Here is a 17,000-nt window from a genome sequence, read left to right as displayed (position 1 = left end):
CCTGTCCATGGTTAGTTAAAGGCGCTTTTTATCCTCTTTTCTTTCCCACAGAGTTTGCCAGATCCGGCCCAGTGCCTGGGTTCCAAGGGGACACGCTGCAGTTGGCCTTCATCGACTTGAGACAAGTAAGTCTTTGTGTTTTTGTTTTTTGTTTTGCTTTTAAGATGTGTGACTGAAGACCATCAGGTCTTAAGGGAAGGGAGAGGAGGGGAAACGGCGTCAGTGATTTACGCCAGAGACCTATATTTCCCCCCTCCTCCTCCTCCTCTCGAAGCCACCTCCTCACTGAGCGCTCCTGGAGATGGTGGAGGTGAAAAGGGCTGGTGGAAGGGGGCGAGGAAGAAAGCCAGGCCTGACCCTGGCCAACGGGACCATTGTGCTGCCCTTGGCTCCTTGGCGGAGGGACTGTGGCCGGTGCCGAGCAGGTGCTGGGAACAGAGAGAGCAGTGATGCAGAGCCCGCCCGCCTCAGGGACCTTTGTTCCCAGAGAATGCCCACAGAGGCGTTTGCGAGGGCGGAGGAATTTGCATTCCCCTGTGTCCGTGCCCGTCCGTGTCCCCTCTCTGTGTCCTGCTCTGTATCCCTTGGCCACCCCCCTGTCCGGCCAGCAATGACAAAAGTGGCTCTTGGGGATGATGGTTGGGGAAGGCTCCACCCATCGGTGGCCACCTCTGGAGGGGGCCCTGTTTGAGCCAAGTTGACCATAGCAGGTACTGAGGCCTTTGTGAGGCTTGGCAGCCAATTTTGGGAAAAGGGCCATTCTGGGGAGTCATTTGTTTGGGGAGAAATGGGCATTATTGATACACTAGGCTGGGGGGAAAAGTGAGGTGGTCCTGTCATCTCTTGGCACTGAAGATGGATGAGTTGGAGGGAAAGTCTGAATGAAGTAAGACTCAATGACTGATGCTTCTCTCCTATTAAAACAATCTTTTTTTGTCTGTTAAACCCCCCTGGCTTTGTTCCTGCTGCCATCATGATGCAGTGCCTCTTGTTCGCGGGGTTGACGTAGTTTGCATTCTGAAAACTTTCGGGTGCCGAGGGTATTTCTTAAATCTGCATAATCCCTTGTATCGATGATCTTGCCCCTGCCTCTGATTCATGCTGGAGCTGCTTTCAACCCGCCAGGGTTTGAGAACTCCTCAGATTCCAATTGATGTGCGGGGAGCCATCTGTCATCCCACGACACTTGTGTTAACTTTAATAACATCAAGACGCCACTTTCTGGGCCCTGGCCCGCCAGGAACTGCCAAATTTGTTTGCAAGAATGGTCCCAGCAGCTCCATGGGAGAGGTGTGCGTTATCACCAGGCTGTGTTGACACTTTTATCTTCATTAGCTCCTTGGCGCTTTATTGACTGCAGTGCTCAGCGCGGCCGCGGCCTCCTGGGTGTGAGGGAATGTGGAGGCCCTGGGCCTTTTCCAAGCTCCAGGCTTGGAAATGAATGTGGGGATTTTGGAGAGGGAACCTGAAGCTCTTGGAAGAGTGAAAAGCCTGGAAATGTCTCAGTGAGGTCAAGCCAGTGAAATGTTCATGTGGTTCATAAGTACAAAATGCAGCCAAAGGGACCCAGCTCGGGTGAGGAGGAGGAGGAGCAGGAGCCTCCTCGGTCCTTCCTCCTCTGTCCAATGTGTGTCCTTGGACACGGAGGTTTTGTCATTGTTCCAGGAGTTTTGTTCTTGCATTTAAGAACATTGTTCTTGCTCCCAAGTTTTGTTCTTGCATTTAAAAGCAGCAGCACCTTCGAATCTCAAGGCCAGGTTGGACAAGGAGCAGATTGAAGGATCCTGGGACAATGGGACTGTGGCACATGGAAGGGATGGCACTGGGTCGGCTTTGAGGTCCCTTCCCACCCAAACTGTTCCAGGATTCTGTGATTATACAAGGAGAAAGGGGAGATACAGGATGGGAAGTCCTGGATCTCCTGGGTAATGGATGATGATTGATGAGGGGAAAATCAAGTTGTTGTCCAGATAATGGAGAAGAGCTGACCCATCCCTGACTTATCCAGTGGCATGGGAAGATGAGGCAGTTACCCCTCCCTGCTCCTGTCCATGACCTGACCTGGTGGCACGTTGGAATGTGTCACCAGACCTCATCCAAACAAGGCTCTCTGTGGCTACCAGACCTCCTTTGAATGCTCCCAACACTTCTTGTTGGACTGCAGCTCCAGCTGGGAACAGAGAAAGGTGGGAAGGTCATGGATGAAGGTCTTTCATTGTTCTTTGACTTGTCTTGACATTTCTCTTGTTGGACTTGGCATTCTTTCTCTTTTAAACCATGAAATTAAACTGAAGCAGGATAGATTAAATGGGATATTGGGAAGGAATTGCTCTCTGTGAGGGTGGGGAGGGACTGGGATGGAGCCCATGGCCTCCCAGAGCAGCTGTGGCTGTCCCTGATCCCTGGAGGTGTCCAAAGCCAGGTTGGACTTTGAGGCTGGGATAGTGGAAGGTGTCCCTGTCCATGGCAGGGGAGGGAGTGGGATGAGATTTAAGGTCCTTTCCAACTCAAACCATTCCATGATTCTGTGAAATGTCACATCAATGTTGGTTTAAATGGAATGACCCAGCTGGGGGAAGGAGGGAGGAGAAATGACTGGGCAAAAATTCACCAAAGTAGGGAAATTAAAGAGATTTCCCTTCCCAACATGTTTCAGTAGGAGCTGTTGCAGAACATTTGTAAATCCGAGAAAATTTTCGCTGTAATGGGAGATGATTATGGGAGTGACCAAAATTAATAAAAATATGAAGTGATAGGAAAATGTGGTGACTTGGTTTGTGCCTTGGTGCAGATTCTTGTAGTGGGAAATAAACCCTAAAAAGATGTCACTGTTTAAAGGTATCAGAGTTTGTCCTTGTTCAGAGAGCAGACTCAAGTTTTTACATCAAAATCCTGGTTTTCCCCTTGTGCCCAATGAAATCAGGAATAATTCCATCCTTGTCTGGAAAAGAGGAAGAGTTGAGCCCAGAAAATCAAAATCACTGTTTTGAGCAGGCAGAGATGTAAAATGGGGCTTGTTGTCCTATTCTGGGACAATTCTAAATCCATAAATACCCTTAATGAAGTCATGAAGGAAACCCACCCCCATCTCAAGTCCTCCTGCAGGAGTGAGACTCAAATATTTCAGGTTTTACAAGGAGGGAATATTTGCTTTTCCTCCTTCCATTTTAAACGTTGCTCTTGCACACTCAGTGCTGTATTTTAGAAATCTAAAATTAATTTAGTCCCTTGCTGAAATTTGAAATAATGAACTCCTCTGGATCTTCACCAAACACCCCTGAATGTCCAAACACCACTGGAGATCTCCAGGTGCTCTCAGGTCATTCCCAGTCCCGCACGTGGAACCATTCCCTGTTTTCCCCACAGCTGGAAGTGTTTCAATTTTTGGTTTCCATGGGTTTGTTGTGAGGACGTTGGTGCAAGAGGAGGGTTTTGTGCTGGTCCCTGAGGTGCCTGCAGTCCCTGGCCACGCTGATCTCTCCTAGAAGCCAGATCAGCGCTCGTGGCCGCCTTCCAAGGAAAATCTGCATCCAGCACTTGAAGAATTTCACTCTGGGCTCCAGGGAGGGAACGTGCTCAGTGATGAGAGCTCCCTCCTCCCAGCCTCTCCTTCTGTCCAGTGAGTTACAAATCCTGATCCTCTGCAAGTGCCAGCCTGAGCTCTGAGGGATGTTTGGACCGAGGCAGGTGGGAACCCACCTGGGCTGAGGCACCTGGTTGTCCAAGGGATGGGGATAGGGGGGGTTCCACTCCTCTCCCCCCAAAATTTTCTGCTTTGCTTTATGCAGACTTGGTGGGTTTGAATTTCAGCATCAGCTCCTCAAACCCCATCAGTGGGGTTAAGACAGGCAAGGTCAGGCTTAGGTGGGATCTTGGGAAGGAATTGCTGGCTGGGAGGGTGGGCAGGGGCTGGGCTGGAATTCCCAGATTTGCTGGGGCTGCCCCTGGATCCCTGGCAGTGCCCAAGGCCAGATTGGATCCATCTGGGACAGTGGGAGGTGTCCCTGCCCATGGATGGGGTGGAATGGGATGGGCTTTAAGATCCAACCCAAACCATTCCATGGTTCATCTGGGAGTGGGAGCCTCCCAAGGAATGGGATGAATTTAAGGTCCCATCCAACACAACGTATTCCATGACTCTGCTACTGCTTGTCCCATGGGAAGTGCTTTGTTTGTGTGTTTTCCCTGTGTTGGGATCCAGCTGTGGTTATTGTGGGATCCTGCTGGACCCCAGCCAGCTGGGAATGGGAAGTCTCCCTCCAGTGAGTTCATTTTTCTCTCATTACCCTTGGTCGAGACACTTAATAAAGGAATGATCCCCTCACGAACACAATTTCCTTCCATCCCTGCTCCGTGATGGAATCGTGGAATGGGTGGGAAGAGACCTTAAATCGCATCCCATTCCACCCTGCCATGGGCAGGGACACCTCCCACTGTCCCAGGGTGCTCCAAGCCCCAGTGTCCAACCTGGCCTGGGACACTTCCAGGGATCCAGGAGCACCCCTGACCTCTCCCAGGTTTCTTCTCTGTCCTGGCCTGTGTGCAGTCCCCAGACGTTCCCGTTTCCTCCAGCCTTTCACCTTTTTATCTAAAAATGAGAACCAAACAGAGGAGCAAAGCTGCAGTGTGAGCTCATCCCTTAGCCTGACATTCCAGCAGCCTGGATTCCTGGGCTCCGTGCCTGGATTTGAGGAACCACCTGCTCTCTTGGAGGGAGCAGCCAGTGTGAGGTCGCTCTGGGAGCTCCAGTGGTGCTGGAACGGTGGGCATCCAGCCTGGCTTCTTATCAAATACCAGCTGATAAATCAGGTGGTGGGAATCCTCTGGCTGGGTGTCTGGCTGCTCTAGGGGCACTGGGAGGCCTGGAATTGTGTCCTTGTGTCAGGCACTGGAACAGCTCCCCAGGGAATGGGCACATTCCTGAGGCTGATGGAGCAACACTCCCAGGGGTGCCCAGGGTGGGATTTTGGCGTGTCCCAGGAAAGGGAAGGAGTTGGACTCAATTTTGTGGGATCTCTTTCCACTCAGCACCTCCCATGAGATGTATCCCTGTCTCCTACTGCTTCCATCCCCAGGTGGTGGCTGAGGGAAAGCTCTTGGGATTTGGGCTGAAGATCCCCTTGGTGTGATACTGGTGGCTCTGGCCACCTCTCAGCTCTGTCATTTGTTATGTTGGTGGTGGGAAGGTGGAGCCAGTCCCTCCAATCCCTCCATGGCAGCCTCCAGGATTCCCTGAAGGTTCATTCCCACCAGGCAGGGAGCTCAGGGTTGTTTTTTTTAACTTGTTTTTGCATTTTACAGCTAAATGTGTTTCCCCAGCCCTGCAAAGTCAGGAGATGTTTGGGGAGCAGAGTGAAAACAAGACTTTGGGTGAGCCCAGAGCCATCCTGCTCAGCAAACTGGTTTGGCCAATCCTTGTCAGCTGGTTTTGCTGGGAGATGGGGCAGGAGCTGAGCAGCGCACGGAGGGGATGATCAATTATCCCAGCTCTCCCGCCGAGGTGTCTCCTCCCGCATGTCCCTGCTTGTGTCTCCAGGCTTTCTGCTGGGAGAGCAGCTCCCACGGCTTTGTTGCCATGTTAGTCACTGGATGCAGGAGGGCAGGGATGGAAAGGTGACTCACGAGGGGTTTTCAGCTCATTTCAGTCACTGCTTTTCATCTCCAAATTGTTCCCTTGGCTCCAGCCCTGCTCCCCCACTGCCTTGCCCAGCCTCAGAGCTTGAGTTTTGAGTGAACTCTGAATTCCAGGTCTCGGAATTCTCTCCCTCTGCTCTGGCTAAGGAGGGATCTGAGTGCTGGATTTTGTCCAGGGAAGCTGTGGCTGCCCCTGGATCCCTGGAATTGTCCCAGGCCAGGCTGGACACTGGGGCTTGGATCCCTCTGGGACAATGGGAGATGTCCCTGTCCATCCCAGAGGGTTGGGACTGGATGATCTCCATGATCCCCAATCCAGCCCATTCCGTGATTTTGAGAAGCCAGGTTGTACTTTTGGGGTTCTGTTCACCTTCACTGTTTAGGGCCCTTTGCCCTAAATTCTGGGGCATTTTTGCCACAGAAAGACAACATTGGAATTTTGCTTCTTTTTAAATTTATTATCAGCACAGAATCACTCAGGTTGGGAAACACCTCCCAGATCATCAACCAACCAGCAACCTCTGCCATTCTCCCTGTTTTCCTGCATCTTTCACTCCTGTGGATTCTGTCCTGGCTTAACCCTTTCACCACTCTTTCTGTGGCCTCTGCCACTCTGTCCTGTCCAGCCCAGTGATCCAAACCCCTTTTCCAGCTCTGGATCCCTGCCTGCAGCTCCCAAACGTGCCAAGGGAAATGCTGAATTCCAGAATTCCGCGAATCTTTCCTGGCAAACACCTGAAGCACTCAGGAAACAGAGGTGTGAAGACACAGGTTCCAGTGTCAGCCCTAATTCCTCATTTCCCAGCAAGGAGAGAGAGGTCGGAGCCAGTTGGATCATTACCCTTAAATCCAGGATTTTTCTGTTCAGATCCTATCTCCAGGCTCTTAATTACTCCAGTGGCTCCTCTCCAAGCTCCTTATACCAGCTGATATCTCCTGGATCATTTATCCAGCGTTATTAATCACCTTCATTAAGATGGTGCCCACAGGCCATCGAGAAGCGCCCGTTTTGCTGCTTCTTGCGCAAACACGAAGCCCTGAAGAGTCTGAGGACATAATGGAGAGCAGCAAGGGCAGGTGCCTGACTTCCAGCTGAACTAATTACTGCTAATTAAAGGATATTTTGTTTCCTAACACCCCTGAGTGTGATGGAGGCTTCTCTAGGCGTCCATAACCACATCAGCTTCCCAGAAGTTGTTATTATTGTTATTAATATTAATATTATCCCCTTCATCCTCTGTCCCACCTTTCTACTTCCAGAAACCCAAATTATACTGGCTTTCCTGAATGTCAGGTTGCCTGGGGGAGCCAAGGCTGCAGTTAGTTCCTGGTGGACCTCAGACGTGGCTGAGTGTCCTCTCCAAGGTCAGGGAGAAGTAAATAATTTCATTAAGACAAAGAAACCACCTGAACGTTGGATTTCTCTCTCCAGAAATGCCTGGATTTGTTTTCTCAATCCATAATTGGAATTAATTTACCTTTGGAAATCTGTGAAGTTACAGATTGATTGAGTTAAAGGGCTGGACAGTCCTTTCCAGGAAGGAATCTTCCCCAATACCCAACCTGAACCTCCCATGGCACAACTTGAGGCTGTTTCCTCTTTTCTGTTGCTTTTTCACTTGGGAGAAGAGACCATTCCCCATTAAAGTATTGTCTCCATCTGTGATGGCATTCACAGGGGTTTTTGGATTGAGCAAAGAGACGAGGATCTGACTTCATGTTTCAGAAGGCTTGATTTATTATTTCATGATATATATTACATTAAAACTATACTAAAAGAATAGAAGAAAGGATTTCATCAGAAGGATGGCTAAGAATAGAATAGGAAAGAATGATAACAAAGGTTTGTGGCTCGGGCTCTGTGTCCGAGCCAGCTGACTGTGATTGGCCATTAATTAGAAACAAGCATATGAGACCAATCTCAGATGCACCTGTTGCATTCCATAGCAGCACAGATAATCATTGTTTACATTTTGTTCCTGAGGCCTCTCAGGTTCTCAGCAGGAAAAATCCTAAGGAAAGGATTTTCCATGAAAGATATCTGTGACATCCATCCATCCATCCATCCATCCATCCATCCATCCATCCATCCATCCATCCATCCATCCATCCATCCATCCCTCTCCCACCCCATGGCTCCCTAAAACACTTGGGAGAGGTGAAGAAACAGAAAGAAGATGGAGAAAAACCAAAATTATCAAACCCAAACCCGCAGGTGTTCAGTGAGGGACCCTTTTTGGATTTATTTCCTGCTCCCAAATTCACCTGATCCTCTTGCCTTGGTGTTCACGTGTGACCAACAGGTAGTGACATCAAAATGAGGGGTTTTCCCTGGAAAACCAACTGGATCTGGGTCAAAACATGTCCCAGGGCAGCTGGGAGACATCTAAGAAGTAGCAAGAGATGGTTGGGGACTCTTTTGGGGCCTCCTGAAGTTCAGGCTGAGCCCCAGCCCATGGCCCTGCTCTTCCAGTGGCCCCACACCTCTGGCACTGCTCACCCTTCCCGGAATTCCCATCGGGAATGCTGCTCCACTTTGGAGACCCATCAGAGATGATCTGTACATCCATTTTTCTTGCCCCCAGCATGGATCCACATGACCAGCCATGGGTTGTTGGGCAGGCAGGGATCTCTTGGGCTGCGGCCAGCCCAGCGCTCCAGGAAGAACATTCCAGAATCTTGGCCAAACCACTCTGTTTCTTCTTGTCAGGCTCTGGGCACTATTTTTTCTTTTTTTTTTTTTTTTTTTCCTCAGTGCCCAAATCCCAGCAGTGTTGGAGAAGGGCACATGGAGTGGTTTATTTGTTTTTAAATCAGTGTTAACTGCCTGACTCACAAAGGGAAGGATCCTCCAAAGTTTGGGCTGGAAATCCAAGCTGCCTCTCACTGTGCTCTGCAGAAAAGGGATGGGAAGAGGGCAGGAAACACAAAAGCAGGAGCTCAGAGCAGATTTAGAGCCTTAACTCTGATTTTTCCTGCCTTGGTGGGTTTAAACTGGTCTTGGTGTTGCTTTAAACCCATTAAAATCACACAGATCCCTCTCCCCTTCGGCTGCTCAGGCTCCAGAGCCATCACTCTCCATCCAGGAGGGATGCAGTGGCCTGGGGAGGACTTAAAAGTGCCTGGATGTTCCCCAAACAAAAAAACCCAGGGTGCAAACATGTCCTGTTAGCACTTCTGGGCGGCGGGGAGCGCTGCCGGGGTTTCTGGGCGCTGGGAATTGTGGAGCCTGTCGACACTTGGCCCTCTGGAACAATAAAAGCAAACAAACAATCAAACCCTCTGTCACTGGGAGCCTTTCAGACAAAGGGAATAAAGGGAGGAAACGAGGAGCTGGGGAGTGAGGAGAGGGGTTGGGACCTGGTGGTTGGATGTTGAATTGCTTGGGACGCCATGTGGGCAGGGCATGGGGCGGGTGTGGGTGTTGGGGCAGGAGGTGCTGAGGTGGCAGAGACCCTTCCCACAATAATCACGGAATCAGGGAATGGTTTGGGTTGGAAGGGACCCCAAAGATTCTCTCATTCCAACCCCCAGCCATGGGCAGGGACTCCTTCCACCATCCCAGGGTGTGCCAACCTGGCCTTGGACACTTCCAGGGATGGGAAGTGACTCCAGCCTGGTCTGGCAGAATTTTATGGCAGAACAAGGAGCCACTCCCAGGACTCCATGGAGAACTTCATCCCAAGGGACCTTGCACTCGGCCAGGAACGTGTTTCCATTGGGTTTTACTCCTCCAAGACTCAGCTGGAGCCTTTGGCTCCTCCTGAGCACCCTCTGGCTGCCCCCAGCCCACCCTCCCTGGAGCAGGGCTGTGCTGTGGGAACCAGGATCTCCTTCCTGAGATTCCTTCCCTGTAACTGCAGCCTCACATCCAGCCAGGAAAACAGACACCAAAGGGAGTTACAGAGGGCCCACATTCCCTTTATCCCACAGATTGGGGTGGGACTGGTAGGAACAGAGGGGACCAGAGGTGGGTGCCCTTCACCTCCACACCCCCGGCTGGGAAACCAAACCCGCTCCGGCAGTCTGGGAGCTGCCGCTCCTGGGGGATGAGGAGGAGTGTCCATAAAGGAGCTTTTATGGGGCTGTCTTTCACTGATCCAACCCTCACCTGGTGCCTCAGGAGGGGAACAGGAGCTCCTGTTGCTGCCGTGATGGGGCAGTGTTCCCGGGTTTCCTTGGAATGGGATCCCCCAGCTGAATCGCGGTGGGTGGCCAGGGAAGTTGTGCGGAGCTCTCGTGCCTTTGAAGCCATGGGGAAACTTTATCCCAGTGCATCCCTGTCATTCTTCTCCTGGTGACCTCTCGAGGGCAGCTGGATCATTTCAGAGCAGGGAAACTTTAGCTCCTGGAAAACCTTGGGGTGTTCTGCCAGCCAAGGAGTCGACTTGCTGGGATAACACCGTGGAATGAGGGACAGGACCGCTGGGGCTCTTCCCATCAAGGTGACTTTGGTTGCGAGGTCTGGGCCCCCATGTCCCTCTGGAATGAGGGATTAATTCCCTCCGAGACACTCAATCCCAGAGCAATCTGTTCTCGGAGTCTCCCATTGATTTTTTTCCTGTTGGATTTGAGGAGTGCAAATATTGAGCGGCGTTTACGGAGCGCTGGACACGTGGATTAGCAGGGAAATCGATGAGATAAGGTCAGTGAGGAAGGGCAGGGCACTGATGGGGACGAGGCAGAGGAGAGGGAGATCCACCTCTTCGTGCCTCCAGGGGTGGAGAGAAATTGTGGGAATGATGATGTGGAGCTGTGGGAGAATCCATCAGAGAGCAGATCACTTGGAATAGGTTAAGGATTGGGATTAAGGTGATTTTAATGTCGTATTCCAGCCCAGAATTCCCGGGTCACTCGAGGTAAAGGTGCTGCACATCCCACCCTTCCCAGATGTCATTTCAGTGATGGGTTGACAGCAAGGTGGCACTGTATAGCCAGGAACATCATACTGGGATCCATTCCAACCTTCCCATTGGATTCACGGAATCACAGGATGGTTTTTCAATTAATTAGCTCCCCTCCACCCTGGGATAAAAATGGCCATTTCCATTCCTGGAGGTTCTGCTGACTCCAGGGCGCGTGGGCTTGGATTAGCCACCGTTAAATCCATAAATGGGTTATTTTTAGGCTGGGTCTGCTAGGAGAGTTTCGAGGTTGGTCTGGTGAGAGTGGGAAGTTCTGTGCTCTGGCTCCAAATCCATTCCAGTGTTTAAGTGCAGATTTCCTGTAGAATTCCTATAGGAAAAAGGGTTGTCAAGCATTGGAACAAAACTCCCAAGGGCGGTGGGTGGAGTCCCCATCCCCGGGGAGATTTCAAAGCCCTGCAGATGTGGCACCTGGGGACATAGCCAGTGGTGGCCTTGGCAGTGCTGGGGAGGAGTTGGACTCGATCTTGGATGGCTTTTCCAGCCCAGGGAAGGAGTTGGACTCGATCTTGGAAGGTTTTTCCAGCCCAGGTGATCCTGTGATTGCCCAGGTGTGTCAGTGCTGCTGTCGGAGACGCCTGGAGCTGTCCCAGCTGTCCACGAAGGATGAGTAGATGGGACACAGGGTTTCCAGGGATTTGTGTCCCACTGGAGCAACAGCTGGCAGATGCTTTTTGGTGCCTGGAACAGCGCCAGCCCCGTTGGCTGGAGGAGCAGAGCTGCTGGCTGTGAGTGACGGGTGGGTAATCGGATGTGTGTCCACATCTGTCTGTCCTGACGGCAGAGCAGAGCTGTGAGGTCACAGCGCTGCTCCCAGGGGAGAGATGGCAGCTGAGGAGGGGATTGTGCTCCAGCTGTGCTGAGCCAGCTTCACTTCCCAGCTTTTAATGCGTTTCTTCCATTTCAGGGAGTTGGGATTTGGGAATTTGGTCTCCAAAAGGCTGTTCCTGTGGGGCAGAAAGGACATGGGCAGGTGGGAGTCAGGATCTGCTCCCTGTGGCACAGGACAAGAGGAAATGGCCTCAGGGTGTGCCAGGGACATGAATGTCCCATTCCAGTTGGATTTTAGGGAGAATTTTTTAAGGGAAAGGGATTTCCAGCCCTGGCACAGGAGTGGAGTCCCCATTCCTGGAGGGATTACGAAGCTCTGTGGATGTAGCACTCAGGGACATGGGGCAGTGGTGGCCTTGGCAGAACTGAGTGCCAATGATCTGAGAGGACTTTTCCAGTGTCAGGAATTCCATGATTCTGTGGTTCTTCACACCCGAAATGAACCAACCAGGAATGTCCTGATCTGAGCTTCTGTCCTTCAGGTTGACTTTGCATCCTGCCCTTTGATAAACCCAACACTTCATCCTGGAAATGGAACAAATTCTCCAAAGCATCACAGATTTAACAAGATCAGAAAGATTTTTTTTTAACAAGATTGGAAATCCTGAGTGCAATTTGCACTAAATATTGGCACAAGCACTTTCATTATTCCCTGTTTTTCTACATATCCTGAACAGCTCCATGGTGGGACCAGATGAGTGCCAAGAGGGCTCCACGTGCTGGGTGCACAAGGAGCAGGAGAGCAATTAACCTAATGGGCTTTAATTGCAGAATCATGGAATCGTTTAGGTAGGAAAAGACCTCTGGGATCATTGGGCCCAGCCTTTAATTGATGAAGATAGAGGTGGTCTGACCACCAGGGAACGGAGGGGGCCTTGGCTGCTCTGGGGGATTGGGGTGAAGCTGTGAGACTGACCAGAGGGAGGACACATTCCTTGGGACCAGCAGAATGTCCTGAGCTCCAGGGCTGTCCAGGCAATGTGGAGGGAGAGAGGATCAGGAAGGGGCTGCAGACCCAGGAGCAGCTGAGGAATGGATAGGATTTTGGGAAGAAATTCCTGGCTGGGTTGGAATTTCCAGATTTGCCGTGGCTGCCCCTGGATCCCTGTGAGTGTCCAAGGTTGGGGCTCAGAGCCACCTGGGACCATGGAGGTGTCCCTGCCCATGGAATGGGGTGGGAATGAGGTGATTTCAAGGTCTCCTCCAGCCCAAACCACTCCATGATTCTATAATTCAACCATTCCCTCATTAATCCCATCCCAGGAAGAAGAAACTCCCAGCCTTTCCCTTCTCCAGAGTAGTTGTGACTCCGACTCTTTGCAGAGCACTGCAATGAACTTTTCACTGCTTTGAGAATTTTCTTGCTCTGAAGCCAAACAAGTCCCAAAAATGCTGCAGTTTGGGGTTCCTGGGAAAAGCAGTGCATGGCATGGATTTGGTGCAGGAATGATAGGGAGATCCTGATGTTTATTCCCCGATTCCCATCCCTGTCCAAGAGAGGAAGGTTTAGAGGAGACATTGGAGCTGTTTTGGCTGAGATTTGAAAATGCTGCTGTGAGAATTCAGTCCCAGCACTGAGAGCCGTGCACCGGCTCTGACTTACAAAAAACAAATAAATACTGGAATAGTTGGTGTTAACTGGCCCATAAAAAAATAAATAAATACTGGAATAGTTGGTGTTAAATGGCCCAACTTCCTTGACCCAGCTCGTGTTTTCTGGATAATCCGCGGGGATGGCAGCGGTTGGCTCCTGTGAGTCACCCCGAGCCTTCCTCTTGCTTGAGCAAACCCTGACTTCCCTAAATAGGATAATTCAGCTCCCTGGCTCCCTTTGTGTCTTTTCTGATTAATTGGTCAAAATTTGGGCTTGGTTTGGCCAGACAGAGCTTTTGTTTGTGGTGCTTAATCGGGGTTTGTGTGTTTTGGGATGAGCAGCGCTTTAATTCCCGTGATTTTTGTTTGGGGTTTTTATTTGGGATCTTCCCACGAATCCAGGCCAGGTTGGATGAACTTGGAGCAGCCTGGTTGAGTGGAAGGGTCCCTGCCCGTGGTCTTTTCCAGCTCAAACCCTTCTGTGATCCCATAGAGTGCTGCGTGCTGGGCTGGGGTGGGGCTGGGAGTTCCTGGCGTTGGAAATTCTGGTTGCCGCAGATACGTGAATTTTATTTAAAGCCCTTGTGTGTGTTTTCAGCACGGGCTGGAGCCTGATGTGCTGAACACCGTGAAACAAAGTCTGGCTTTTGTCTTGCGTGGTGTCAGACAGACAGACAGGGCAGGAGCTGTAGGTGTGACCGAGGCTGTTGGCATCTCCCCATCCTCCTGTTCGCAGCCTCGGTGGAAGAGCAAACACTCCCCCGATCTAATCTCGTTAAATGTTCCCGGCTGTAATCCCTTAATTTGGCTGCTGACATGAGGGCTGCCGATGGGGAAACGAGGCGGGGATAGGCACTGACAGCCACGGGAGATTGGGATCTTTTGTTGCACGGATCAAGAGAACCTGAGAGCTCCGAGCCCCGCCGGGTTGTGCCCGTGACCAGAAATAGTCCCCGCAAATGAGTCACGGCTCCAAACCTCGCAGGGAACAGAAACCTTGCTGCAAATGCCTCGGTTTGTTCCCATCCTGAGCTGTTATCAGCCTCTGGGGAAGCCACGGCCTCTCCCTGCAGCCCTTCAGTGCCCAGAGGAGATTGAAGGGAAAGAGGGAGAGGCTTCCCACATGGGCAGGACATGAGGGAAGTGTCCTAAAGGAAAAGAGGAGAGGTTTAGGTGGGATCTGGGCAAGGAATTCCTGGCTAGGAGGGTGGGGAGAGGCTGAGATGGAATTCCCAGAGCAGCTGTGGCTGCCCCTGGATCCCTGGCAGTGCCCACGAGGTTGAACACTGGGGCTTGGATCCACCTGGGACAGTGGGAGGTGTCCCTGCCATGGCAGGGGTGGCACTGGATCATCTTCAAAGTCCCTTCCAACCCAAACCATTCCATGATCTTGAATATCTTTCCCAACCTAAACGATTCTGCGATCCTTCTCTTCTGCTGTAAAGAAACCAAAAAATGTCTTTTCTCCCTTTAATTTGCAGTGCCTTGGAAGCCAAGTGGACAAAGTCTATTCTTGCTCTGCTCCTCTTAATGCTTAAAAGCTGGAGGGGGGAGGGAATCCTGCCTGGAATGCAGCCCCTGTGCGGGATTGCTTTTCCAAAGTGTTTGAAAACAATCACTTCTGCAGGAGCGGGGGCTCGCTTGAACAGCCAGTTCTGTCCTGGAGACGAACATTCCGGGATGCCAGAGGAAAACAGCAGGGCTGGAATTCGCCTCGTGTTTGAGGTTTGAGGAGTTTGCAGCCGGGGTGGTTTTATATAGCAGCCCTCGGTGGAAACAGTTTGTCTGTCATATTTTTAGGTTCAGGGATTTCTTGGAGGTCACCCCGAGTTCAGGCTCCTTTCCCTCCTGCCCTGGTGGAGGTGGGAATTGGTGTTTGGAGTGACCAAAGCTGCTGTCACACCTCGTCCCTCTGGGCTGGCTGCGGCAGCAGGTTCATGGCATGAGTGTGCATGGCTCCTGCCCCAATTTGGGGGAAATTCTGCTTCTGCTTGATCCCTGGGGAGCTCAGAATCCCAAATTAGTTTGGGATGGAAAGAACCCTGAATTCCATCCCACCCCCTACCAAGGGCAGGGACACCTCCTGCTATCCCAGGTTGCTCCAAGCCCCATCCAGCCTGGCCTCGGACACTTCCAGGGGTGAGGAGTTCACAGCCTCTCCGCCAGCACCTCAGCACCCTCACAGGGAGGAATTCCTTCCCAAAATCCCATCTAACCCTGCCCTCTGTCTGTTTAAAGCCATAATTTAGGCCACTTAATTATCCCTCTGCCTTTCAGCCACTCGAAACTCCTTCCAAAGGGCCCTTAATAGAAAGCAGAGGAGCCTCCAGCACAAATTTCTCTCCAGTAGCACATTTTTCCTATAGATTATCCTTTAATTTTCATGGAGGGGAATGTTCTGCTGCTGTAAGGAGAGAGCAGAGCCCGTGTGGGGCTGCGTGCATAAAAACGTATGGAGTTACCGACTTTTCCAAGAGGAAAAGGTGATGTCATGGGCTGTGGAAAGAATATTTTTTTAATATTTTTTTATATTCCTTGCTCTCATCTGATCACGCTCAGTATATAAATAGTGGGGAGAGGCACAAGGCAGTGAAATGAAACCCACCTTGGGAAGGCTCCCCAGAGCTCCATGCTGGGGTCGGGCAGGGCTGGATCCATCCAGGGGTGTTTTCCAGCACATTAACAGCAGTGTGTGGAGCCATCTGTCACAGCCTGGAGGTGGCCAAGCCAGTCAGCAGCTCGTTAGGCAGGGCCAGGAGGAAAAAATTGCCCAGAAAATCAGGATATAATGGGAGAAGGGGAGACTGGAGGAAGCGGAGTCCGTGCGGTGCTGTAATTTACTCCCTCATTTAATATTGCTCCCCATCAGCCCTTTCCACTGGGAGAGCTGGGAATGTTCCCCTGGAGAAGGGAAGGCTCCAGGCAGGGCCTGCAGGGGCTCCAGGAGAGCTGGAGAGGGACTGGGGACAAAGGACAGAGGGACAGGACACAGGGAATGGCTCCCACTGGGAAAGGGGAGATTGGGCTGGGATCTTGGCAAGGAATTCCTGACTGGGCTGGAATTCCCAGATTTGCTGTGGCTGCCCCTGGATCCCTGGCAGTGCCCAAGGCCAGGTTGGACACTGGGGCTTGGATCCACCTGGAACAGTGGGAGGTGTCCCTGTGTGTGGGATCAGGATGATCTTGAAGGTCCTTCCATCCCAAACCATTCCATGATTCCATGATTTATGGATTGTTTTCTGGTTTGCTCAAGCACCAGCTCTGCATCTCCTGAGGCTGAATTGCCTTCTAGTCTGCAGAAGTAAAGTGGGCAAGAACTGAGAGGAGAAAATGTGAACTGGGGATGGTTTGGTTGAATTCCCTCATTTCTCACATGGGATTTGCTGCATTCCAGCCCCCAGTACTTTGCTCCAAGGGAATCCTCACGTTCTACACTCGTTTGACTCCAGTTATTGAGAAGAGTTGGATTTGCTTTGTTTTTCACTGGGCATCCCAGATCCAACCCAAGCTGGGCTTTGGGAACCAGACAGTTCAGTCAGGGAATCTTTCTGTACATTCTGAAGCTGTGGAGCCAGTCCAGCCATTGCAGGATTTTGGGGAATAATGTCAATTATTGCTCACTGTGAAGTTGCAGATTTCATCCCCAAGTGAGACATGGACAAGAAAGGGAAAGAAGTTCCCACGTTGATTTTGCTGCTTGACACTTCAGGTGGAGACCAAAGGGGTTTCTCCTGGGGTTTCTCCTTCCCCATGGAATTTGGGAGTTCCCTCCCACCCGGAGCTCAGGCTGATGGGATTCATGCTCTAGGTCTGACTGGAGCAGGGTGGGGAGTTTGGGCAGGAATTGAGTCTGGAATTGCAGCTTTGGGATTGCTGATCAGCCTGAAGGATGGGAGCCAAGTGTTGGTGCAGAATGTGCCATGAGGGGGAACCATGTGGATCCAGGGCTGGGAAGCTCCTTTGGATTCCCTGTGGGATCTGTTTGCTGGGTTTAAATCATTTGAGGTGGTTTTCCCT

General features: G+C 51.3%; 1 protein-coding gene across 2 annotated transcripts in view; it reads left to right on the top strand.

Annotated features, from left to right (window-relative positions):
• The window catches only part of EXOC6B (exocyst complex component 6B), a 293,111-nt gene that overhangs the window by 224,254 nt on the left and 51,857 nt on the right, over window positions 1–17,000 (top strand). For both annotated transcript variants that reach the window (XM_059470236.1, XM_059470235.1), the window contains one exon: window positions 52–125. In XM_059470236.1, coding sequence (XP_059326219.1) covers window positions 52–125 — 74 coding nt within the window. The remainder of the gene's footprint in view (window positions 1–51; window positions 126–17,000) is intronic.

This window comes from Ammospiza nelsoni, chromosome 4 (genome assembly GCF_027579445.1).
Source record: "Ammospiza nelsoni isolate bAmmNel1 chromosome 4, bAmmNel1.pri, whole genome shotgun sequence".
Lineage (NCBI taxonomy): Eukaryota > Metazoa > Chordata > Aves > Passeriformes > Passerellidae > Ammospiza > Ammospiza nelsoni.
The sequence above is the reverse complement of the archived record's forward strand: the minus strand, read 5'-3'. Positions and strand labels throughout refer to the sequence as shown.